The sequence below is a fragment of the Eumetopias jubatus genome, unplaced genomic scaffold, assembly GCF_037043125.1.
Source record: "Eumetopias jubatus isolate StellerSeaLion01/CBP00866 unplaced genomic scaffold, mEumJub1_p1.0 scaffold_5, whole genome shotgun sequence".
Taxonomy (NCBI): Eukaryota; Metazoa; Chordata; class Mammalia; order Carnivora; family Otariidae; genus Eumetopias; species Eumetopias jubatus.
Genome location: NW_028274811.1, coordinates 142,533,807 through 142,560,949, shown reverse-complemented (window position 1 = coordinate 142,560,949; position 27,143 = coordinate 142,533,807). Strand labels below are relative to the sequence as shown.

Sequence of the window (27,143 nt, the reverse complement as noted above, 5' to 3'; positions counted from 1 at the left end):
TGGACATGTGTTTCTTATTGTAAATATCTAAACTTTCTCTCCAAAGAGAGGCTGTTAGAACAGGAGGATAATGAATAGCATGGGGCATGACAGGGGGCTGTGAGCCTCTGCGGGAGGCACGGATTCCCAGGTCTCTGCAAGTGCGGGGGAGCTGCAAGGCCTCTGGAACGAGGCTGCTTCTCAGCATGGGGCCTGACCGGCCCTTCCACCCACGGGCCACAGCCCAGCCCTCCTGCTCTCCTGCCCTGCAGGGGGACAGAAGCCTGGGCATGGGGCACATTGAACACAGGCAGAGCTAGCTCCTGAAGTCACGTTTTATTTCAGTTTTTCAAATGCAGTGCCTTAATTTTTAGGGCAAGCCTATTTGGCCTTTTTCACTTCCGCAAATGTTGGACTGCTGCTGGATGCAAAGCACTGGGCGAGCTGGGCGTTCAGCCTATCAATGCTGCCACGTACGGACTCCATACCTGCCACTGTGGGCACCGGGGCTCAGCGGTGACCAGGATGGGCCCCATCTCTCCCCTCACGGACCAGGCTTGGAAAGTTCACAGAAAAACAACAAGCCTGTTTGCTGGTGCTGAGGGCACACACATACATAACCCAAGACATGGCTCATTTCAGAATCGTGACAGTTTATTTAAACACTCAGTGCTAAGGTAGATGTGGGGGCAAACTTCTCAGAGGGCTTTAGTGGGTGGGCGGAGCTTAAAATAGACAAAGCGGGGATGAGGGGGCTCTGAGCAGACAGGACCTCGTGCACTCAGTGCAGGCAGGATGCGCCTCAGGGAAGACGCATTCCAGGCTGTGGATCACATGAGGAGAAGCCAGCGAACGTGCCTGGCAGGGTGGGCTGGGGCCTGGCTGTGGGAGCTTTGAATCCCATGTTCAGCAGTTGAGGCCTGAGGTGCTTGAATTGGGAGGCTTCACATTTCACAAAGGCAACTGCCAGCAGTGCTCCCATGGCTCGGGAAGTGAGCCTCCATGGAGTGTGGTAGGGAGGCCGCCAGGAGGCCACCATAAGATCCACATGACGTGTGGCACGGTGGGGCAGAGGAAGGAAGTAATCCGAGGGCCTGCCTTGGGTCTATTTGGTGGCATTTGGAGAGCAAGAGTTTTTAACTTGAGTGACTTAATTGTGATATCATTATCCAAAAGGCACCACTGGAAGATAAATCGGGGAGGCAGGTAATGAGTCATGTCCTGGGCTGACTGCTTTGGAGGGAAATGTCCAAAACGGTGAGGGAAACAGTGTCTAGCTGTCATCTGGGATGTCTGCTGGGAGAGTCCTCAGCGTAGAGGGTGTGGTTACAGAGCCATATCGGGGCACAGAACTGGAGCCACCGGGGCCACCTGGATTGAAGAGCTGGAGGGGACACTCCAAAGACGGGGAGCTGTTCACAACATTCTCATGGAGGGCGGATGTTAGTGTGTGTGTGTATAAGCTGTCCCCATGGTGTGAACAGTCTGAGGGGCAGACATATGGGGTACAGGCCACAGTAAGCAAGTGGCCACGAGAAGGCCACACACCTGTTTTATAAGCAGAGATCATGGCGTGGATGTATCTTTCTGGAGTTCGTGGATGCGCTTCGAAGGGCCTGAGCATTAGTAGAGTTTTAATGGACAGAAAATGTGAGTGAGCTTAGTGAGAGGAGAGAAGAAGGGAAAGGAGCTTCAGGCCAGAAACACATAGTGTATGGGAAAGAAGCCAGTGTCCATAGAGCATATGGGCTGGTATGCTGAAGCACAGCGTGGGCAGGGGGCCTGGAAAGGACTGGGGTGGGAGGGAGCGCCCACTAAGAGGTGTCCTGGAGGGACACCTGGGGAGGCGCTCTTGCAGGGTTTCACAGAATAAGGCATGCTCTGCCCGTACGTGGGGATCTCGTGGCCTCTTCGGTCTCCCGGCTGTGTGGCTGCTCCATGTTGGACCCAGGTGGTGCCCGAGAGCCCTCACACTAACAGCACGGGATGCTCCCAACGCCAAGTCAGAAGTGAAATTTTGAATAAAACTGTCACGTTATCACCCTGTGGTGCAGGGATCCCCCAAGTAGCCTTGAAACAGAGGTTTTACTAGTTTGTCCTGTGTTTAAAAATGATTATTATAGCACATTTTGAGCAATAATGTCTCAGGCACAAAATGATATGGATGCTCCTATGAAAAATTGTATCAGATTCTGACCGTGAAACCCTCAAAAATCATAACCATATATCAAAACCCAAAAAAGTCCATACCTGCCCACGTAATTCCAAAGGGAAACGAGGGGGTAGTGAAACCGGAGAGCCCTGACTCAGGCGGTGGCAGGACGTTGCTGGCCCAGGTCAGCCTCCCCTGCCGCAGGTGCAGTGACTGGGCCTCACTGACGTGTCCCTCTCCCTCCCCAGCTCTCTGGTGGCTGCGAGCTGACAGTGGTGATCCACGACTTCACCGCCTGCAACAGCACAGAGCTGACCATCCGCCGTGGCCAGACCGTGGAGGTTTTGGAGCGGCCCCACGACAAGCCTGACTGGTGTCTGGTGCGGACCACCGACCGGTCCCCCGCTGCAGAAGGCCTGGTTCCCTGTGGCTCTCTGTGCATCGCCCACTCGAGAAGTAGCATGGAAATGGAGGGCATCTTCAACCACAAAGGTAGGAATCCTGAGGCACGGCTGGCTAGTGCCCACTGGGAATGACCCTGGTGCTTCTGGCCCTGTTTCTTTGTAGCCTTATCCCACGCGCCTCAGGCCGTTGTCACTGGCTCTGGGCCTTTCTAATCCCATCAAGAACTGGAGTGGAAACGAGGATTTCACATGTTGCTCAGAAATGATGATTGCCTCATTTCCCAAAATCGTATCTGTTTGGAGAACGAAAAGGGGGCTGTTCTTTTTGGGCCAGTGTCATTCATAAATGGAGAACACAAAGAAGGAAGAAGGTACCGTTCTCCTCCAGGGGATGAAAGCAGGTAGGGGAGGTGGGATCGTATTCAGCTTCTCCTTCATCAGGTTTTCACATTGTGGATTCTTTATTTTGTTAGTGTTAATCCCAGGAAATCAAGCATGCAGGCCCTGAGTTTAGCCACGCCTCCTTTCTCCTGTAAAGTCTCTCAGAACTCGCCAAAGTGCCCGGGCTCCCCATGCAGCGTCGGATTGGAGCTGGCCCCGAGGGAGAGGGCGGCGGGTTGGGCAGGGCTCGGGGGGACGGCCGAGGCTGTGCGGTGACTCTGACAGCAGGGGCTTCTGAAAGAAGCACTTTTCCCCTGAAATGACAGGCCATTTGAACCAAACAGCATTTGGCATTCCTTGGTGATTCTTCTATTTAAAGGTAACTGTGGCAAGACTGCTTTTCCGTGTGTGTCTAGATGGGTCAGTAATGGGCTCCTGGCGAGAGTACGAGCGCATGTTTGTCCACAATGTCCAGCGTGGCAGCCGCTGGACAAATGTGGCTGCTCAGCACTTCAGATGTGGCCCGTCTGAACTGAGATGCTCTGCAGGTGTCAGACACATGCTAGATTTGAAGACCTACCTGAAAAAAAACGTGTAACTATTTTAGAGCTATGATAGGTTGAAATGCTAATAGAGTTCATAGAGTTAAATAAAATGTTATAATTAATGTCTTAATTTCCTGTTTACTTTTTAAAACTGTGGCTACTTAGAAAATTTTAAACTGCGTATGAAGCTTGCTTGACATTTCTATTAGTGCTGGTTTCATCTCCGTGAAAAGCAAATTTGAGACTTTAAGCCCTTTTGAGAAACATTGGTCATTTATAGCTTCTAGAAAAGTGCAGAATGTGTAGAGTTACCTGCTTTGAACCATATTACGTCACAGTCTTCATTTCTCTGCAACACTGGCAGATGGCAGACTCTTCCAGATCTGGGGAGATGCAGTTTGTTTTCCTGAGAGAAGATCACTCTACTCTGCCACATTCCAGTTCTTTTCTATTAATTTTGGAATATTCTGGTCACTCCCTCCATTTGTCATCTGTGCTCTCTTTGCATTCTTCATGACCTGTCTCGGGGCCCTTCCTCTGGCTACGGAGGTGCATTGAGCTCATTGCACTGAGCTCAGTGAGGCTGCACAGGATACAGTTACTGATTAGCTCACCTCATTAATTATGGGCACAACCCTGGTCCAGGTCCCTCATCAGGGCCTAAATGTGACCTGAATGTCACCCCAGTAAGAAACTAGAAGAATTCGGCTATCATTTCTCCAGGGATCCAAACAGAAAGAGATTTTTCCGATTTTGGCCAAAAGCGGAGGTGTGGATTTTCATTCCTGGCGAAGCTGTCTTGTGAGTTTAGAGCAGCAATGGACAACACCCCCGCTGTGGCCCTTCAGCCCTAATAGAGGTCTGCACTGGGCCAGCCCAGAGCACTTCCAAAGTTGCATAACATATTTAAGTCCTTGAGTTGGAGTTAAAAATAAAGCACAACTTCTCCCCTTGAGTTTCTCACACAGAGGAGCCCTGGTGAGCTTAAGCATGCTACAAATAACACTTGTTCTAAAAGATTTCTTTTTATATGTGCCTTCCCCATGGTGTGTTCTTTGCTTCCTGGTGTTCACAATTGCAGGCTAGCCCAGAGGAAAGAACTACGTATTTATCCCACTTGACTTTGTCCTGAAAAGTTCTTGTGGAGGTTGAGTTTTTGCTCGGTTTTAGGTTTAAGTAGCAATTTGTTGCCTGGGCCTTTTGTCTCTTATTCTGTGACACTCTAGCACCTGAGAAGTTACTCCTTGCCCCTGAGAAACCCCATCATGCTCTTTCTTTAATAAGAGGGTGTATCTTCATTCAGAAAGCCTGTTGTAGATGGGGGCTCAGAAACCTTCTCCATTTTTAACTTCTTTCTTGCATTTTTATTTTTCCTATAATGCAAAGAATCTCTTAAGATTGTCTGTTTGCTTGCAGTGTTAGGACCTGGGCTGTAGATTAGAGGAGGGGAAGTCTTTGGACTCTGTGACAGGCCTCTGCCAGAGTGTCCTGTCCATCTTCAAGTCCAGGAAATCAGCCCAGGGTGTCCACCTAGGAGAAGAGACCTTCGTCAAATAGGATGAGGATCTGGGAATGAAGCCCAAGAAAAAGACACAGAGACTTAGGGAGCAAGAGGCCACTGCCACCTTGGGAAGCAGGAGGTCTAGATGTGCTTCAGCTCGGCCCGCAACCCTTCTTCTTGCTCTTACTTGCAAGTAAGTAAGAGTGCATGCCACTATATTGCTCGTATATTGGTGTGTGCGGGGCTGTTGATGCACATGCGTCTGCTACCAGACATCTCATTTTGGGCCCCAGGCTGGGCTTGAAGGATACGCAGCGAGGAGTTACGTGTGGCCCCTTCTCTCCAAGAACTTGGTGCCCATCACTGGCGCATCTCCTCTTGACCGTCCCAGAAAGCAGGTTGTCTTGCCTTTCACATACTTCTCAGACTGGTGAAAGTTAGGGAGTTGTCATTATGTATCTGTCTCTAGGTAGTTTCTTAAATGCCTTCTTCGATCTTTACTGTTCTGACCTCCCAAGCGGGAGGCACATTTATTAATTTCTGATTCCAAAATTTTCTCATCTTTATTGCCCCAATAATTTTTTCATAATTCCCCAGTCTAAAAAACTTAAATTTCCATAAATTTCAAATGTAAAAATCATGCCTATTAAGGTCAGATGTCTGTTTAGTTGTGAATGATATTTTAAAGATTGTGCTGTGGGGTGGCTCATTCGTTAAGCGTCTCCCTTCAGCTCAGGTCATGGTCCCAGGGTCCTGGGATCGAGTCCCACATCGGGCTCCCTGCTCAGCGGGAAGCCTGCCTCTCCCTCTCCCACTCCCCCTGCTTGTGTTCCCTCTCTCGCTGTGTCTCTCTCTGTCAAATAAATAAATAAAATCTTAAAAAAAAAAAAAGATTGTGCCGTGACTGTGAGTATAATAAATACATCATCCAAGAAGGCCCTAATACTCACTGTGAGCACTGCCCAGGTTCACATGGTCGTTTTTCAGCGTTGCCACCATGGGAAATCTGTTGGACAGTGAGAGTACTTGAAATTTGTAAGCAATAGGTCTCTCTCTTATTTTCTGTTAAACTGAGTGGTGTAGGGTGAGGTTAAAAATATAACTTACTTAAAATGAACAAGACATGTAATTGCTCCATTTGTTTCCCAAGGAGATCGTATGTGTGAAACTAGTTTCCAGTGTGAACACTATCCTGTTGAAAATGCTTTCTGTCTCGTGGGAAAGGCCCACAGAGGCAGGTTGCTGGGGAAACAGTCTTTGCAGACCAGCGGCGTCTGTGTTTGATGTTCCATTCCTGCCTTGCTCTGGCTGTCATTCCACCTTCTTCACGGCATCTCCGGCCACAGTTACACAGACACCTAGTACATGAAGGTAGAATTAAGGATTCATCAAAGCCTCCCGCTCACCCAGTCTCACCTGTGTTTGCGGTTTATACCATCTGTGTTACATCAGACTCGGGCTGGGGCCTAGACGTGGAGACTGCGTCTGCGCCCGGTGAGTCTGACTTGCCCCTGGGACTGCCAGGCACGGGTCTCCCATGCTCCCCTGGGGATCACGTATGGATTTACTGCTCAAGTCGACACCACGTAATTATCTTTAATCTCTTAGTAAATCCACGGGATTTTTCTTTCCTGCTGTCTCAACTTGTAAAACTTGTCACTTTTCTCTATTCATTTACTTAGTCTTGGTCACAGAAAGTAAACAGGAATATCGGTAGTGTTTATTTTTCTGACAAGGCCAATTCACAGCATCCCGTCTTATGCCACTCTAGCTAAGTGATTCAGCTTTTCCCTCTCTTCACAACCCAAGTGACCATGCATGATGGTGATGGAGAGTTTCTCCCGGCGGTCCTGGTGATAGCCCAGCTCGTACACCTGCCGCGGGGGGCACGTGACCGATGCCAGAACCCAGGGCTGGTGGTGACGCCACATGAGTTTTCACATAACATAAAACTTAACCATCTCAGCCAGTGTTCCCTTCAGGGGCATTAAGTTCCTTCACATGGTGTCCCTTCACCACCAACCATCCACTGAAGCTCTGTCCCCAGGGAATGCTAACCGCCCCCCCCGTTCCCCTCCCCCAGTATAATTCTGCTTTCTGTGTCTAGGAGTTTGACTCCTCGAGGGTCCTCACGTGGTATTTCTCCTTCTGTGACTGGCTTATTTCCCAACATGATGTCCTCAAGCTCATTCGTGTTGTGGCATGTGTGCCCGAATGCCCCTTCCCTCTGAAGCTGAATAATAAATAGTCCACTGTATGTGTAGGCCACATTTCATTGATCCATTCATCCACTGATGGACACTGGGGTTGCTTCCAGCTTTTGGTCCTCGTGAATAATGCCGCTGTGACCAGGAGTGTTCCAGTGTCTAAGGCCCTGCTTTTACTGCTTTGGGGAGTATACCCAGAAGTAGAATTGTCATATGATAAATTTTTTTTTTGGAAAATTTCTGAGCATGCCCACCACATTTGGTTACCTTGTAAATAATGTGTTTCAGACAGACTCTGTTTTCTCCGGCGCCACTATCGCTGCTGGCCCGCCAGGCCCCGCCCCCCCGCCCCGGCCCCACTGCTCCTTCCTCTCTCACTGCCGCTAAAGCACAAATCCCATCATGCCACACTCCTCAGATTCCTTCAGTGACTGCTGTCGCTCAGAGGATAGAAGCCCGGTCTCCCGACATGTCCTCCAGGGCCTTGCGCCGCACACACCTGTGCACACACACACCCTCCCCCAGGTAAAGGGAAGGGTTTGTCTTACTCCCTCAGCCCTACCTGACATTCTCTGTCCCATCTTACCAAATAAAAACCCTAAAGGAAGAAAATAAATGTATCCAGTGAGTCTGTGGAGGTGAGGGGAGAACGGAATAAATCTTGGTGCAGTTAACAGTGTTTCAGCACAAAGGCTAAGCTGAGGGTAACCTGAGACAGTCCCGATGAGATGTACTCAGGGACCAAAGACCCACAAGGAAACCCATGGGAACTCACTGCAAGTACTTTTAAAACAGATTTCAGCACGAGCAGTGGGTGCAGATGTGGTGCTAAACTTACAAACATGATCGAGGAAGTACAGACAACACAGTTCTCAACAACAGGACTGATGAGGGAGGCAGAGAACCCTTCATCACACCGAGAGGGAGTGAGAACAGAGAGAAGGGCCCTGGAGTCGTGGGCCCAGAGGGGAGCTTTGCCTGGAGGCCTGGGAGGGCGGTGGGCTCCCCTGGGATGTGCTCTCAGCAGGGGTCTGCGTGGGCAGATGCGCACAGTTCATTGTGAGCCACTCTGTCGAGGTCTGCCTTACATCTCTTTATCTGGATATGCTCCATGGGGCCATTCATCAAAGTTCAGAGAAATGGACACACTTTGTATACCAGCGCTTGCGCCTCAGAATCACTTGTAATTTCTTAAAACAAATGAGTGAATGTGCCCAGAGCCCATGCCTGGAGGTCGGAGCTCCACATCTGATTCTCAGGGAACCACTGACCACAACTGCTATGTGTTAAATCGGGCTTTGTTTCCCTTAGGGCCCAAAATACAGTGCATCTGAGCCTCTGTCTTTAGCCTCCCTGCCTCAGCATCTGGGCCCTGTGAGCTGGTGGCCCTGCCTGCTTGTGGGTGGCCGCCCTACTACCACCCACTCCCCGGCTTTGGGAGGAGGCCAGGTCTCTCCCATGGTCTCAGCTTCCATGTCCCTTGGTCCCCATTTTGTGGAAGTGAGACCAGGTGACAGGACCTTCGCAGAGGTTTGCGGTCCTGGAAAGGAAAGACTCCGCAGGCCACCAGCTGTGTCCTCTCCCAGGGACCCGAGGCCCTGCCGCCTTCAGTCCCAGCCTGTGCCCATTGTCAGCTGGCCCCCCAGCTCAGAGTGCAGGTCAAAGCTGTTTCCCTCTTGAGAATACAGGCGGGTACTAAGATCCCTCACCCCCATCCACATCACTCCCCTGCTCCCAGGACAGCCTCAGCCTAGCGTAGTGCAGCTGACAGAGGGACGTCTTTTCCTCTCCTGACGGGTCATGGCCTCCTCCTGTGCTCTCCGCCCCCCACAACCGCCACCCAGAAACACAGCAGCTCTACAGAGGCTAAGGTGCCTCTCTAGAAATCTCTGTAACCAAAAACACAGCTCTGCCGTCCGAGGCCTCTTGCATTTCCTCAAGTATATTGGGGATGACTGGGTTTAAATTTGTTCAACTCACGTATCCCCTTTCCCAAATCATGAAGCACTCTGCCCCAAAGGTGGATCAAAATCTCCTACCTCTTGTAACTGCTTATGACTTTTAAATAACCTAGTAAGCTCTCAGAAAAATCTAAGGCATTAAAAAGGATTTAGTGTTAAGAAAAAACTTAGTTGACTATATTGTGATTCTGGTGTATTTAGACATTTATTTAATGCCAGATCGCCACTGTTAATCAGAAAACACACCCCAGGCATAGGTGTTTCAAACCTGTATCTGCCCACATACTCTTTAAAAATATGTATAATGGAAGACATGTATACTTTTCCAAAAAAATTAGCTTGGAAAAGAGCAGTTTTTAGTCTGTGAGAACAGCTGCTAATGTAAATCCCTGTGGGAAGACAAACTGAGGAACACAGAGCCCCACCAAGAACAAAGACGTGGTCCTTCTCCTGAGCACCATGTAGCCAAGACAAGGTGATCAATTGAAGACCTATGATTAAGGATCGTTTGCTGTGCAGCATGTAATTACGGAGCCGCACAAGTGGGCCATTACTCTGTGAATGCTTCATGTTGGAGGTATTTTCGTGTTCCAACTTTACATTAAAGTGTTTATGAAAACAGGAAAAAACCATGAGCAGGTATTAACACTGTCCATATTAGATGATCACAAAATTATATAGATAGCAAAGTCATAAACAACGAATGAGAAAACCGTCTTCCCACACTTGCTTTAAATGGCCAGGAGACAGCGTTTAGGGAAAGAAATATAATCAGGGGAGAAGGTTCACCAGGGAAAGTAGGACGTGCTCTCCTCAGTGTGACTCACAGGCTAGGCAGGGAGTGGCCGCAGGTACGAGACACAGGCATCCGTGTCTCGCTTTCCAACTGCCTCCTCTCCAACATTGGTACATGTCAGGCTTTACCATTTATTAGACAAACTGGGGTTTCTCTCTAAATGTCTTCATTCTAATTAGGGTCTGCAGAAGCCGGAAAAATTTACAGAGATGGTGTGTTTGGTGAAAAACCGTTTAAAAATTGTGCGCTGGTTTCCACTAAATGCTTTGACCATGAATAAGTGCTGTCCACGGTGGGAAAACATGGTGTATCCCCATCGCACTGCATTTGCACTTGTCACCATGATTTACATAGCAGATCATGGCTCTGAGAACACCTGATAAAACAGCACCTAAGAAAAGGGTGCCACACAAACCAAAGTATGTTTTGGCTTTCGCCTCTGCATTCCTTCCTGTGTTCAGAGAAGCCTGAGATGATTTTGTCATTATGTTCCCAGCGCTAACTTTCCCATAAGCGGTGAGGGTTTTCCTAGCTTGGACTGTAGATCCGGATAGCCGAGCTGCCACTACAGGAAGAAGGGAAAATGATGTCCCAGCCAGTTCTGGAGTGGCTGTTGGGAGCACAGGTGCATGACGAAAGCTTCGGTACCGGTTCCCAGAACAATGAACGTGGCTGCAAAACGTTTGCACACAATTCCAGCAACCCCACATACAGAACGTTTTCTAAAGAAGAGAAGAAAAAACAGATTTTAAAACTCACTTGTAGACATTTCGCATCAGAAATTAGATCGTGAAAAGGTGTAAGCTGAGCTGTCTTATTCCCACAATCCCATTTGCCATGTACGGATAACCATTTTTATTATAACGTTCCTAACCTCAACTTCCGATATTTTGTTTGGGAAATACAAACACACACATTCTTGCCTCCATGTTCTTACATAAAAGGTACCATGTTTTGGCTTTTTGCACTCGGTCATGCCTTGTAGAATCGGCTCCAGACCAGTGCGTAGAGATGCGCATTGTCCTCTGTGACGGGCATGCCGACATCATGTGTGCACGCAGCTTGTCCCCGAGCGGTGCACACGTGAGCCACGCCGCGGTGTCGGCGGTCCATTGCCGGCCCTGCCGAGTAGGCGTAGCCGTGAGATGGAATGCTCGCAGCCTGTCAGTGGGTTCAAGGGTAGATGCGTTTATGGAAAGCAAATTTTTGAAGAAGAATCACCCAAATCATAACTACAACAGAAAAAGTTGTAAATATGCTGTATAATGACATTTGCTTTTATATATTTTTAAATTTTATTAGGAGTCGTGATCATGTGATCTGTATCAAACCCCTTGAGTTCTGTAACATCATTTTACCCACTTAGAAAAAAAAAAAAAAAACCTAAAACTGTGCCCTTTGAATAAGGTCACTCTTTAAAATCATTCCTATAAACTAAATCACAAGTTTCTGACTCCAGGGAGGTGAGATTGTGATGGATGTTTTCCCATAGAACTCTGTATAGGAGCATGTAGTGGAATATTAATGTAGATGACATCTCACCAACTTCTGCGTTTTTATTCCAGATTCAGTCAAAAGGGTGCAAATTAGGAGTTTGCCGCTAAATGTCAAGGGTGGTAGTTTCCAGAGAATAAATAGCTTTTTGCGGTGCCACTGTTTGGCCTTCCATTTATGCAGAGCCGCTTATGACTCCACACCACACCGTCATCTCTGAGAAACATCCGTGAGGTAGCACTGTCCGTAGGTTTTCTAATGGGCTCCAGAGCCTCCGAATAATCCCTGTACTTTCTGAAGGATTCAGTTCATCACTAAAATTTCACAATGAATTTTGAAAAATACTGTTTTTAAATACCTCCCCTGTCTAATCTCCTTCCTTCTTTACTGACACTATGGAAGGGTTTTGGAGGGGACAGAAGAGGGGTGTGTAGGGCCGGACGTAATCAGAGGGTTAAGGAGGCTGACCTTTGAACTATCACCCCCACAGCCAGCTCTGTCCAGAAGGAGGATCCTGGCTCCCCTTCCTGGCATTCTGTGTGACCCAGAGCGCTTTAGTGTCTGAGCTGTCAAGGGGAGTTTTAGTGCAGGCTGACCAACAGTGACAGGGATGCTTTGGACAGCTTGGTCATTCCACAAGGCTCACAATTCAAGGGGTCATCATTTTCCCAAAATTTTTCTAGCCAAACTCAGGACAGGGGACCCAACATGTTTATTCTTTGAAGATCCCTTTCGTACACTTAAGAGGACCGTAAACAGGCTCATTTGTCTTGGATGCATGGCAAGGCGGCCCTGGAATCCTATATTATTTCTAATTGTGATGTAGCCCTGTGTGTTCAGTTGCATCTTTTACCGAGTCTGTAGACAGCTTTGAATTTACTAGAGGGAAAGAACATTGAAGTGCTGCTGTTCTTAGAGATTAGTTTCCTCCTGTCTCAAAAATAATTAGACCATTTCAGTCCTGGGTTATGGAGCAGATTGTTACCAGACAAGGGAGGAGGGGCGTGTATTAGTCAGCTCTGGCTACCAAAATACCACAGACTACGTGTCTTCAACAACAGCAGTTTATTTTTTCATAGTTCTGGAAGCTACAAGTCCAGGATCAAGGCATCAGCAGGATTGGTTTCTTCTCAGGCCTCTGACTGCCATGTCCTCACATGGTCCTCCTGTGTGTTCGCCCCTGGTGCCTCTATGTGCGTCTAAATTTTCCGTTCTTATAAGGACACTGGTCAGATTAGTACCCACCCTAACAGCTTCGTTTTAACCTAAGGACCTCTTTAAAGACCCTGTTTCCAGCTGTGATTACATTCCGAGGTACTGTGGCTAGGACTTCAACGTACAAATTTGGAGGTGGGGAGTACAGTCAGCCCACAGCGAAGGGTGCTGTTGGAGCCTTAACAACTAACAGTAGGGGCGCCTGGGGGGCTCAGACTTGATTTCAGCAGGTCCTGAGCTCAGGGTCATGGGAGTGAGCCCCACATCGATTGAAATTCTGTCTCTCCCTCTGCCCCTCCCCCAAGCACGCACTTGCGTGCGCTCTCTCTCTCTCTCTCTCTCTCTCTCTCTCTCTCTTCCCCGCAAAAAAAAACGCACAGTAATAGCAGAGTGGATGTGTTGAGGGCTTGCAGTATGCCAGGCACTGTGCTTCTTGTCTTTACATTTAATCTTCAGGGTATTCTCAAGGGCAGGATATTCCTATTGTCGTCCCCATGGTATGAAGAGAAAATAGAGGCACTGAGAAATTAACTTGACCAAGCTGAGTCGGTGCTGGAAAAATGGGATTTCAAAAACAGCAGTCAGACTTTGGGGCTCAAGTTCTTAACCACTGTGCATCCTGTTTCTGCACAAGCTGGAAGGAGCCTTTGGTCTAGGGGAGAAGCTGTAGCCTCTAGAGACAAACTCAGTTGTCAAGACCAGCCATCATTTGTGGAAGAGCTGATTCCAGAAGCCGAGACTGCCTTCCTGGAGCTATATTGTACATTCCTGAGAGGCCACGGCCCCTCCAGCCATCCCTTTGTCTGGGAAGGCTCCATTTTAACTTTCTCATTTGAATTATGGTAATTCCAGTTGTCTTCCGTCACCCAAAGAAGTCATCTTCGTGGGAATCTGTCTTTTTTTCTTTCCTGTGGGCCACTTCTCTCCTCTTCCTCCTCCCCTAGTTAAGAACGGAGCTTTACCCTCCATGAGCTTTTTGTGAGTGAATGAATGGAAAAACCATTCCCAAAAGTAAAAATTTTCTCCCTCTCCCCCCCTCCCAAAACAATCAAAATCTGCCGCTTGTTTTTTCTTGAAAAATCTGGGGAAGGAAGCTTCCTGTCCGGGTCTTCCACCCTCCCTCGCTCGGTGATTTTGTGGCCTGCCTCCCACTCTCTCAAGTTTAGCAGAATTGGGACATCGAAGCGTGGATTGGCTATCAGGGCTTGGCCACATCGCTCTAATTTTTTGAACACTGCTGTTTCTGTTATTTTTTAGGGAACACATTTGTGAGGTTCCCGTCTCATGTTGCCATTCTGCACACCACCCCCAGTGCTGGTGCAAACAGAGAATGTCACACAGTGAGTTAAAGTGAAATGTAAAAAAGGAGTACTTGAATGTGTGTTTTGTTAACCTAAGAGAAAAACTCACATAGTTTGTGAAAAGATAGTAAGGAAAGCAATGAAAAGGAGCCTATCGAATTTTTGGCACCCAAACGGAGTGTTTGAATCCCTCAATAAAGGTGCTTTTGTGGATTGGCAACTGTGCACGAAAGCAGCAGGAAATAATGTGCTGAATGGAGCCCTAAGAGGCAGGATTTAGTCATCCACCCGCTCCCTCCAGAGCAGGAGGTGTTATCTGTGGGCTGAGAAACTGGACAAAATGCCCTTGAAACAGGAGTATCTTTGTGCATGGAACCTGAGCAGCTCGACCCTGGTGGTGCAGCTGTACCCGAGCCAGCGCCTCGGCCATGCTGAGCAGGGGGGAAACACCAGGAGGGAACGCAGGGCTGGGGTGGGCCGGGCAGGAGAGCAGCCTGGAGCTGCACCTGCAACTGCAGGACCACCTGGGGTTCAGGACCCCTGGAAGATAGGCCACAGAAAACCCAGCAGCAGGGTCATGAAGCATGTTTCAAGTCTCAGGAAGACACTAGTAATTGTTAGAGGGAATTATAGGCAATATTCCTCAGAGTTCTGTCATTAGAGTTTCAATATGAAAATGTAGCTGATGCCCTTTTATTATATCCCACCTGTTGTGTTTAAGGTTTCGGGGACCTTTTCATCCTGTATTAGCTGCCTAATTATTAAGGTTGGTGTCCTCTCCTATTAGAATAGAAAGACTTTAGGCCCTTTGCCTTATCTGAATTCTAGTTCTACGAGTAGCTTTCTGTTACATGTATTTTTGGTACTGATTTTTAAAGCCCCATTTGTATATGGACCTTTTTTCCCCCTGGTTTTTTGTTTTTTAAGACCTCCTTTGGCAAAAATGACCTTGCTTCATATTTTTTGACAGGTTAATAATAGGCATTTGAACATTGAAGTTCTTATTTTAAATATTTCAGGAATGGCTATCACAGGAGAGGGTTACCTGAAAAGTGTTTTGACCAAAATTTTTCTTTTCAACCAATTTAAATAAAATTACCTTTATTGTCATGAGAATGAGATTGTTATATATTGTCCCACAAATATGCAAGCAAACAATGATTTTATATTCCTTCAGTCTATTTTTTTCAATAAACCATAGATCCCTTTATTCCCAGGTCATTAGTTTGCCTAATGTGTGTCTTTCCCACAAAATTTCTTCTCTGAATTTGCCGATTTTTCTCTAGTAACTTTTTTCACGCTCTCAAGTTCTTTAGCTACTTGTATTTATGTACCCATTACACTCAGTTTATTTTTAAAAACTTATTTTGAAGTAATTTTAGACTTATAGAAAAGCTGCAGAAATAGTACAAAGAATCCCTGGACTCCCTTATCCTAGACCCTCCCCCCCATGTCACATGACCCTGGTTCAGGGCTCACAACTTGGAGCCTTGATGCACTTCTGTTAATTACACCACAGCCCTTTTTCAGGTTTTGCTTTGTCTTCTTTTCCTGGCTCAGGATCCAACCCAGGACCCATGTCATATTTCTTCTTTTCCAATCTGTGGTAGTTCCTCTGCCTTTTTTTTTTCTTTCATGACCTTAACACCTTTTTTAATGACCTTGACACTTTCAAGGTATTACCCGCCCTTTATTTTGTAAGTCGTCCCTCACATTGGGCTTCTCTAATGTTTTCTCATGACTTAAATGGAGCTCATGCATTTTTGACAAGAATACCACAAAGATAACGTTGTGTCCACCTCTGTGCATATCCGAGGCTCGGGAGGATCCTGACACGCCCCGCCCCATTGCTGGTGGTGGTGACCTCGATCGACTGGTTAAGGTAGTGACTACTGTGTTTCTCCACCGTAAAAGTTACTGTTTTTCTCTTTGTAATTAATAAATACCTCGTGGGAGATACTTTGAAACTGTCCACATATTGTTTCCCATCCTGCCTTTACCCACTCATTTTAGCGTCTGTGGTTCTCCCCACTCTGTGCTCTCCACCTCCTGGTGATTCCTGGCTCCCTCATTTCTTCCTAAATTGATTAATTAGAATTCCGAAAGGAAGAGCTGTCCCTCTGCCTCACTTACTTAGTCAGTTCTGCACCTCAATGTGGTCGTGAATCTCTATTTGGATCATCATCCAGGACTGTTGTTACTTATTTTGTTACTCAAGTTATTCCGGCTTTGGCCATTAGGAGCTCCTCCTGGTTGGCTTCTGTGTGCTGTGGACACACCCCACTATTTTGTGCGTGCTTCCTTGCTTTCTGACACGACAGGATTTTCCCAGCTCATCTTGTGTTCTCCTTGCTGCAGTCCTGGATGAACCATTTCTCCAAGAAGCCCTGGTTCCTTCTTATTGGAGAATGGCATTAAAAACTAAGATCTGGGTGCTAGGTATGCTCAGGGCCATATGGTATCATGACCTTTAGGTCTTCTCAGCGGACATGTATGTGTCCCTCCCCACGTGCACACACACGCCTACATTCATGTCCTCTGTGTCTCTGAATGTTTGCACATATGTAAAGAAACAGGATTGCAAATCACACTGAAACCTCCCAACTCCTGGTCAGCAGCACAGGGTTCATTCTAGCCCTTCCCCTCTCCTTACCTGTAACCTTCTCTGACGGTGAGACGCCTGCATCTCATTATTCAAAATGTATTTTCAGTCCTCATCTAGAAACCTGTGTTTTTCCTCTTCGGAAAGTGAATTATTTTCTTTACCTAAAATGACTTGACTTTAAAAGACTCAACTGTACTCTTACTGCTGACCCACACCCCTGTGAGACACAAACTTACAGGTCTTTTGTCTTTGGTTTTATAGTATAGAAGCAAAATACTGTTTTCCAGAGTCACTTAGGAAAAAGTCTTTCCTTTGTGACGTTTTCCTTTGTAATACGGCTAGGTACTCTGTTACTGGGTTTATCTTACACTTTGAGCACGTATTTGTGCACACCCCAGTCCTAGCTGATCTTGATGATTTATTTGGGGGAGAGGTTTGTGAAACACAACCATGGAGCCAGAGTCAGCATTCAGCCTTCTGACAGACACACAGGTGTCTCTCCTCTGTTCTTCCCAGTACCCCTTGCTTTTGGTCCTGACAGACAAACCTTGGGTAACGTTTCTAAAAACCACTGTCTTGGGCCTTGGAGCTTCACTTTTCTTTGTGACACTTTTAATTATACGTCCAGACATCAAATAAATATCAAAAACTATCAAAAATACCAAATGCCTAAAATGGTTGTCTTCAACCCACCCCTTGTGGTTAGTTACATGTCTGTGTCCTTTGTTGCAAAGCTCACCTCCGTCTGTGCGAGTCTCAGTCGCTTCTGATTTCCTTGCTGGTTGCGGCACACCCTCACCTCTTCCACAGCTGCTCCCAGGGAACTGAAGTCCCCATCCTCTGCCCTCCTGCCTCCCCCTTCCCCACTCACAGCCCCGGTGCCCACCACGCTCTTCTGTCTGCAGGCTGCTGCAGCCACACTGGGTGTTTCTCGCCTGAACTTGGTGCATACTGTGAGAGCAAAATCCCGTCATACCACCAAGGTAGAAGTCAGCCTTAGAGTTCAGAACCTGCTTCTGGGAAGCTTTTGCCCCATGGTTTGGGTTTTCTCCCTCTTTGCCTCAGCACCTTACACTTACTGATAACGACTCTTCAGTTGGTTCCGTGCCTGTCAGTCCAGTGAGTTAGATTATCACTCCTTACAGGTGGGAGTCATGTGGTACCTTGAATATAATTTATATTATATTTTTGTTACCTACTGAACACTCTGTAAGCTCACATTTCCACAAAGAGAAGGAAGGAGGGAATGAGAAGCCTCCCTTCCTTTATTCCCTTACCCCTTCTGTGTTCTATTTCTCTCACAGATGTGAACTCGACATTTGAAGAAGGCAGTTACTGGGGAAATTGTATCTTAGCCAAAATTGTTGTATTTGTTTTTAAGAATCATTCCCTTTCTCTGTAGTGGAGAACATATATTACCCACAAAGTAATTAATTTCCCTGACAGCTCTTTTTCTTTTTCTTTTTAATAGCCCTTGCTTGGCAGTCTGTATTTTTGGAAGGGGACAAAGTAAAACATTTAATAAAGATTGTAGTAAATGAAACCTTAGAATGTCAATTAACTTGATTTCCTTTAGGACATAATTTTTACTGCTTTTTTTTTTTGCGAGTAAGAAAGGTTATTTATTCAGTAATAAAGTTTTCATGCATAAAAAGTGCTCTGTGCAGAATTCTGCCTCTTGCTTGGTCCTGGCATGAGTACGCCATCTGGATCTATTACTGGGAAAAACAACCTTGGGCTTTGCTTTTGGTCTTTTGAGAAGAATATGAGAGAAATCCTACTTTGTAGCAGTTTGTTTTAGGGTGGTGTTAACAAGTGCTCAAGACAGCTTGCTTTGGGTGCCTTGGATTTATTCTTTTTTTTTTTTTTTTGTAGTTCTGAATTGTATTGAACTGAGAAAGAAATTAGAAGTCTATGCTATTTTCACATTTTTTACTTCGAGAATTTTTAAAATTTACTTCACAACTAATGTGGGCGGTGGGGGAGGGAGAACCCAAGTTTAACTTTTAAGGAACCGAAAAGACAACGTTTTCTCTTAGCAAACAGTAAAACAACACAACATCATTTATGCTATTAGGTTAAATAAAACAGAGATAGAAGAATTATTAATAAGAACTTGGGAAGGCAGTGCGCGATTTTGTTATGTACAGGCTTCAACAAACAACTCCCCTTTAGGAAATGTTTAAGTAACGGTAGACCACATTACAGTTTTAGATGTGTGAAGAATATTCCAGGAGCCCACCTCAAAGCAGGAGATGGGCCATCACAGTACAGTTTGGAGAGCACTGCGTGTGCTTCTCGAGTTAATGAGAAACAGGAGAGTGCATACACTTCCCTAGAAGCTGAAAAGTCAGACTTCATGATCGTTAAACAGTGGAATATCGCCTACGAAGCCGTTGTGCTGTGTGAGACAGGAAGGGAACACAGGACACTTTCAAGGAAAGAGTCCAAATTGGTGTAGTCTAAAGAAACTATCCAATTTCCGAAAAGGACAAAAATGAGCTTTTAGGATGCTTTACTAAAAACGCCTTTACAAATCACAAGTAAAGATTTTTATTTTCACTGGCCTGCCTGGTGGGAGATATGTTTCTAATAAGCAAGGAGTGACATTTTAGCACAGTGATGTAACCAGTTGGCTATAGACCGAATTGCATTGCGTTTCTTTTTGTTATCAAGTCCCATCAGGAGGCACGATTTGTTGTATGTCTCAGAGAAGACCTCCATCCAAACGTACACAAAGCCCAAATCAGAAAGCCTGGCGCGGGGAGGGCGTCCGTCACTTGACATTTCAGTGCATCAGGAAATCGCAGCTTTGCCTAGTGCAAGAGAGGAGAAACATCTGGCTCACAGCGCGCCCTCAGAATTTTCTTGAGCTCCAATTAGAGTCACTGTGGTAGAATGTAATCCACGGCGTCTGGATATTCCCACATGTGAAACCCAACTGCAAAGCAGCGCTCAGAAGCAAGGCAGAGGAGTCCCCGCCTGCCCGCCCGCCGCCGCGCCCACCCCAGCCTGCTTCGCCTGCTTCTGAGTGCCTGGCTCTGCCAGACAGGGGGTGACTTTGGCTGCTTGTGGGGACAGAGAGGGTGGGGGTTCCGAGCCTGTCGCCTCCAGTCAGCTCAGCACCCACCATGCCGAACGGAATTAAGCCAGTCGAGGGGCTGGACTCGCTCTCTGCCGTCAGCTCTGCCTACCGCAGCGGCGGACCGCCGGGCACCTGCAAGTACTGGATCCTCGACCTAGGTACCCACGCTTCCTGCACATGCTCCCTCCGGCCGGTCTCTTGCAGAGGGCTGCTGGGGCAGTGCTGCATGCTTTGAAACAAACGTTTTGTGCTTTCATGCTGAAATGTGTTATCTGCTGCCCGCCTGGGAGAGGGGCAGTGGGGGGCTGTTCGGTGGGGGGGCTCTCGGAAAGGGTCGAGAAGCAGTCGTGTGGATTGACTGCATGGCTGTAAGGCATTCTTAACATCTGGGGACTGCTTTTGATTATCCTTTCTTTCTTGTAAATGGCATGTAAACAAGCTAAAGTAATCTATGCCACAAATTGCCTTCTTAGGATTTTAGTTGGTCTTATGTCTGTTTCAGGTTTAATTGGGGGCAGGCAGTTCAGACTATTCCAGAAAACAGCAGTGTCCGGCATTGATGTTTAGATTCTCTGTTTCTTCTCTTAGGAACTGAGGCCATATAATAAGATAATATAAGGTTATGCTCCCACAACCACCCGCGTATATTCAAGGGAGGGCGTGTGCCAGGCTCTGGCTTTACACACACAGCTAGACTTAAGGCAAGAAAACGTGATTCCTGTAAAGGTCAGTTGAGAAGTAGAGAAATTCCATGTTGAGGAAAAGGCAGTAGGTTACAAAAGAATGAAGTGAGGGGAAGAACGAGGTCTACAGGTCTCCACAGAACTGGCCTGCAGCGCTCCGGAGGAGGCTGGCTTTCCAGCAGGCACTTGCGACATCTGTCCAGAGTGTACAGCCATTAAAGTGAGTCTCCCACTAGGCCGTCTCTGGCACACAGGCAGGGCTGACTTCTGCCAGGATTTCGGGCCCGGCCTGGTGCACTTCGGAGGTTTGCCCCCACTGTCGACCAGCCGTTACTCACATTGGGTGCTTCAGAAGTGGGCAGCCAGGGGGACCCCCCCAAGGGGACCAGGTGAGGCCTTCTGGGCACTTCCAGTTTATTGTGAGCTCAAGAGAGAAGGGATGAGGTGGAGGGACCCACCAAAGAAGGGGAGGTCAGGGGAAAATGGCAAAAAATGTGCTTTTAACATCTGAGGGGAAGTGGCACTGTTTACATGTTTGTTCATGAAATACCAGAAGAAGACAAGAAAATTATCTGGTTAATGGGCCCTGGAAGAGATAAGTGGTGACTGCGTGAATATTGAATTTGTTGGTATAAACATTAATTTTATAAATATTCTGTGTAGTTTTTGTTCACAAAGCTACCAAGACATTTCTAAGTCACTGACCCTAACTTTTATCATATTTACGTTCTGTTAAATTGTTTGAGAATGGCCTTCCTCTCTGGCGATGTCCAGGCTGGCACGTCCATTAGTGACACCGCACACTACGCGTCCCACACCGGGTGGGTGAAAGTAGATGATCCATGAGATCTCTTCAGTGAAAAGAATAATGTCTGTGAAGGAAGAAGAACAAGTTGGTAACATCAAAAGTCTGATTTAAAGTCTGAGCTGCTCAGTAGCCCTGGGTCTTGAGAAAATTACCTTATGTCTCTGAACCTCATGTCTTCGTCTGCATAAGGGGAGTAGCAGTAGAATACCTCCTCCCAGCACAGCATGAGCACCGCCGAAGCTTAGACCAAAATATTTTAATGAACAATTTTACCAAGAGATAATGGATTTCAAGAAGACATAGCATTCTTTTTATAGAGAGAATCTGAATCCTAGTGTTATTTTAGGTCCTTAGGAATTCTTCTGAAGGGACATTATTTAACTTTTTAAATACTGGAGGACAGTTACACTGTTCTCTCATTTCCCCTAGATAGAGTTTTGTTCTGGCAGTTCTGAGACGATAATGGAAGGTCCAGGTGATGTTATCCAAGCTGTCACCACAAAATTTTTAAGCTGTCACAAATTTGGAAAGAAATTGATGTCCACTGGAATTTTCATGGGGAAAAAAAAAATCTAATCTCTTCACAGTAAAGGATAGACGAGAGAAAGCAAAATTCTGATTCTTTTTTTCTGGAGAAATATGACTGTCCATCTCTTCCCAAACCTTCACAGCAATTCCAAGACAATTTCCAGAATACCATGTAATATGAGGGTAATATTTTAATACATTCTCATTCTACTTAATTAAATTGATTATGCGGAAATAGACGTACATCAGATTGAAAAAGAAAAATGATTTCACGTAATACCCAAGAAATAAATCCCAAAATAACTTTAAAATACCCAGCAAATGAGAGAGAGTGATTGCAAAGCTGTTCTTTAGACTCCCAAGCAATCTGGGGGTTCGTTTATTGAAGTACCTTGGGGAAAAGCTGTTTTTCTGCTTTCTGAGATAGGCACTGAAGCATTCTCCTTCAAATGCGAATTACTCTTGCTTGGAATAATCTTCATGAAAGCCTGTTTTATGTGCAGACCTTGCTATTACCAATAACTTACACAGCCATAAACCTGGAGAGTTTTACTGCAAAGCAATTGTTAGGAAAAGAACTCAAGTTTTAGGTAAGGTCAAGAACTATAAATTATTTTTTAAGACGGTTCCAGTGGGAGAGCCCAGTTACACTGATAAGATAGAGGAACTGTTGAATTTGTTCTCATTCTGAACTAAGTATACCCTTTTATAGGACACATGGAATCTATTCCAGTCCTGTACATAGTCTCCTAAGGAAAAGCACAGTGCAGTGGTCCTCCTTAACGTTAAACAGATGGACACACAAAGCGAACTGTGTGCTTTATCATTCTCCTTGAACCCTCTTCAAATCTTGTTTCTTTTTTGATGAATGTGGATTCTCACCAATGCAACTTTTGTTTTTATAAATTAAAGGAAAACATTTGAAAGACTTAATGCAGGGAACGTACAGTGTGCACCTGTTCTGAAAGTATGCACGTGGGCTCCCAGCCCTGCCCACTGCTCAGCAGGGATGCCCGTGCACAGAACATTCCGTTTCCTGTGAGTAAAGGAAAACCACCAAAATGCTTAGCACAGCACTGTATTGTTTCAGCTATGAAAGCCCTTTCACACAAGTTACTGTGCAAACTAAATTCTATCTGAAATCTTTTTTGCTCTTTAAGTATTTTTAAGTGAGTCAGAGTTTAAGACAGGATATGCATGATAATACAATGGGAATAGTGTCACTGTAGAAGTCCAGCCACCAGTCTTCTGTCCTCGCCAACCCCTACTGGTGTGACCTCGGCTAAATCTTTGTGAATCACGCTCAGCTGCAATTTCCCCACCTGCGTGCACACACGTACGTGCACACACACGTGCACACACATGCGCGCACGCACACCTGCTTGCTGCTGCTACGGTTGTGTTTTCTAAAAACTACATTAAAGGCTATTTTTTCTTTGTGAGATTAAAAAAACCCTGCAATTTAAAAAATAATTTTGTTTTCTTTTTACTAACCAAAGATGTATTTGTCAGTCTGAGCTTCTGGTGATAGTTTCAGGGAACAAAAATCAAAACCGTGTGAACACACTGGATTTATATGTATTTCCAGCCAAAATGTGAAAAAACGTAAAATTATTTGGCCTTATTTAGGGTGGACATGAAATTTTGAAGTATTAAAACTTCGAAGTTAATATTAAAAACAGACTGAAAAGTTCCCCCAGAGTCCCAGGTTAGGAGCCTTCAGTCGAAATGACCTTTCGTGGCTCTGGAATCCTTTCTTCTCTCTAGACAAGGAGCAGGCCCCCGCTCTTCAGCTGTGATCTCTCTTTGCTGTGTGCTCTTTCTAAGCATGTTTCTTCAGCCAGACTTCAGGATGAACACAAATTTATGGCTTTTTATTCTGAAGAATTTCCTCCAGGTGCTCAAAGTTGGCCTCGTGATGAGCGAGCAAGTCCATAAACCCAGGGTAGGCTGCCTGGGTAGGAGTGCGGGGGTAATGAGCCTGGGAATTAGTCCATGGAGACTCCCCCCATTTCCTCTTCCAGTCTCAGAGGACTGGCTGGGGGCACGGGGCGGGGGGGCGCCCACAGCACAGATGCTCCCAGTCAGTTTTTACAGGCTTCCCATCAAACCACCGTACAAATGCGAGCCCAAAACATAGTTTCTCTGAAACTCTACGCTAATAGTAAAAAAAAAAAAAAAAAAAAAAAAAATTACGGAAGGAGCAGCGGAGGGAAAGAACACATTGGCAGATAATGTTGGGGCACATTTTCGTTTTCTTCTAGTTTTTTCCTATGTGAAATCACACACATTTTACTCCTCCTTTGAAAACTCGACCCTGAGAAACCGTCTCAGTCCTATCCATTGTCCATTTTCTCAAACGCATGGCTGAAGAAGGTTTCTCTTGTTAAAATTAAGAACAGGTCACACCATCCTGAAAACGGACCTGCACCTGGCAGCATGATAGGACCAGAGTTGTTCTGTCCCACGACGCAGCCACAGCCACCGGCCCGAGGCCCGAAGGCCACCACCCCCTCCCTCTTCCATCTCTTGAAGTCGCGGGGGTCTTGTCAGCCGTGGCCCCGTGGCCCAGAAGCACACGGGAATGAGGGAGCCTCTAGTAACAAGAAGGCAGTGTGCCTGTTGTGACAGAGAGCTAAGGAGAGCTAAACACTGAACGTTCTCCCTTTGTCTCTCTGCCACTGAGGAGGAAGCCAGCCCACGGCGCTTGCCCCCGCCGCCCCCCCCCCGCTGCTGCTCCCCTCCCGGTCCGTGCCATTCTGTCACACGGGGTGCTAATTAACGCCAAGGACAGGGTTTGTGCCGTTAACTGGCGTTCGTAGCAGAGGCATTCTTTTCGTTCCCTTTGTCCCTGAGCTGGCTTTTGTCCCCTCCTGGAATAACTCCAGGCCTCCCTTCCTTCCTTCCCCCTTTCTCCCTGTGGATGCTCCACTGCCTGAGCTGCCTGAGCAACAGGCCGTGGGCACTCACGGCAGGAGGCGTGCGGCTTCTTAGAAAGCGGCCTGTCCTGAGGAGGTTTTGCCTCCAGTATTGGAGACGTGAGGAGCTCCAAATACAGTCGCCCTGACCCTCTTTTCTTTGTGTTTTTTGGCTTTTGTCATTGTTTTGCTATGTAATATCCGAGGACGGGAGTGGGCAGTTTTCAAGAAATTACAGACTGGTCATGTGAAAACTAAAATTCAGTGCCATTCAGTTCTTGTAGGGCGGTGGGGGTGGGGGACGTCATAACATCAAATCAAAGTTTGGGATTGCAGCCCCTTAACCATTTGCGTGCTTGGAAGTGGGTGGTAACAATGGGGACTGCTCAGTACACACACCTTGGGCTTTTGGCCTCCTCGACTGTGGTTAACATTTTAATCCCAGTTTCCAAGGGCTTAGCTTTAAGTTAGAGCAGCATTTTGCCTTTGGTAGAGGTATTACTAAAACATAATTATGAAAGAGATTCCTAACTGGTTTGGGCTTTATGTTTTCTTTATTTTTGAACCAAATGACCAGGGACTCTAAAATATAATGTACTAGATATTTGCTTTGTGGTTTGTGGCGGGGGGTGGGGAACCATCCATTTCCTCATTCTCCAGGGCCGTAACTCTTTCCAAATTAATACTCCACCCCCTTGAGACTGAAGCTTCAGCTAACCTGCTGTTGAAGAGGACATGAAGAGTGATACCGCTTGGCAAGCTCACTGCAGAACATTCCAAGGCCATTTTTTTTTCTTCCTACTGCTATGTAAAATTTAGTATACGGTTATATGAAATGAGTTATGTGGTTCTATGAAAACATACGTTTGCATGGCTTATAGCATATTTTGGTTAGGTATGTCCTTAGGCAATTCAAGCATTTTCTAGAGTGTAGGAAAAAGGCTTTTGCATGTTGGCATTCTGGATCCAGTCTTATTTAAAAATAATAAATTTGTGTATGAACGAGGAGAAATCTGTCAGCACCTGCAACAAATCAATCATGCAATTTAAACCACTAACTACAGAATGTTCTTTTAAGCCATTTTGCATGGGAGTGTCTTTGTGTACCTTCTGCTTCATTTAGAGACATTTTCAACTTTTGGGAAATCTATAAATTGCCCCCTAAGAAAATCTTTGGTTTCTTCTGTAAGAAGGTAGGCTGATTTATTTCATTTTTTTCCAACACGTAATCAGACGTTAACCAAAAGCATAAACGTTCATCATAAAGAATATAGTGCAAATGTAAGCTTCCTTCAAATAAGATTAGATCCTTCACTGCTAACACTTTGTGTTTCATATTAGGAACATTTATACCCATGGGTTAAACATTCATGTTCCTTAGCAGTCTTTGAACCTCTGAAAGGCAGAATCAGACGAAGGGAATGTTATGTGAGCATCACAGGATTGCTTATTTCCCCCAAAATTAGCTTTCTATTCCCTTAAATGATGATTATCTATTCAGGGCAATAATAAATGCTGTATTGCCCTGGGAATAGCTTCCCAAATGAAGAAATTAAGAATCAAGAACCCATTATTTTATCTCAGAGAAAAACCTCATTATCCCTAAGTCAGCGGTATACTAAATACTAAGTAATCGAGTAAACACATGATATTTGTTTTTATAATAATCTTTCTTTGTGTAAGTGGTAGTCATCTTAAGCTTGTGGAAAGAACAGCCATTTGACTTTTGGGGAAGACAGAGGTTCTCAGCTTCTGAAAAAGCCAAACAAATAGAGGAGCATTCAGAAGTTTTCCTGCTTTTGAGCTGTCAGCAGACCAGGGCCGAGAGCAGCATGCCCCAGGATGTCCCTAATCGCCTGCATGGTGGTGCCGGGTGGCTGTGCACCCACATGCAGGGCCCTCTCCTGCAGACCCTCCACGGAAGCAGCCTGGTCTGGGGCTTATAGCTTCTGTTTACGTGTGTAGAGAGAGCAGTAGAACCAGGTGAGGTGTCAAAGGCCCCTCTGCCCCGTTGGCCCCTGCTGCCCAGGACTTCACATGGAGCGGCACGATGGGGCTCTGTGTGCGCAGTGGGGCCACTTGATGGCTGGAGAACTTTCCGTGTGAGTGCTGATGCTACACGGCCTTTCATTCTGATTTCCCAGCCAGTGTGTGCTAGAGAGCCATGTACATCAGGAGAGTGGGGGCCAGGCTGGAAGGTGTCAGAAAACTCTGGTAGACATAAATGTCTGCAGCTTGCAGGATTTGTATGTGTTTTTCTGGTCTCTCTTTTTTTTTTTTTTTTTTTTTGCAGTTTTTTTCAAAAACTGTCTTTTTTCCATCCAGCAAGGATATCTTTAAACATCTGCTTTTGTCCTTGTGTAAAAGTCAGTAATGAGCCCAAATCCCCTCCCTGTCATCACTGGCAGGATGGCTCCTTGGGGATTTCTTTTCCCCTGTGACACCGTAGGCTTTTGGTTGCAGAAAAGTCTGCTGTTCGTCTCCCAAAAAATATATTTCAAGAGCTAACTCATGTAAAAGGCAAAGAAAATGTCCCTGTTTTCCGGAGAAAAAAGGAATATGGGCTAGAAGCTCTCCTCC

At 46.2% G+C, this 27,143-nt stretch overlaps 1 protein-coding gene across 2 annotated transcripts in view; it reads left to right on the top strand.

Moving 5' to 3' along the window:
- The window catches only part of TRIO (trio Rho guanine nucleotide exchange factor), a 337,163-nt gene that overhangs the window by 259,354 nt on the left and 50,666 nt on the right, over positions 1-27,143 (top strand). For both annotated transcript variants that reach the window (XM_028097953.2, XM_088023532.1), the window contains exon 34: positions 2,380-2,623. In XM_028097953.2, the coding sequence (XP_027953754.2) occupies positions 2,380-2,623 (244 nt within the window). The remainder of the gene's footprint in view (positions 1-2,379; positions 2,624-27,143) is intronic.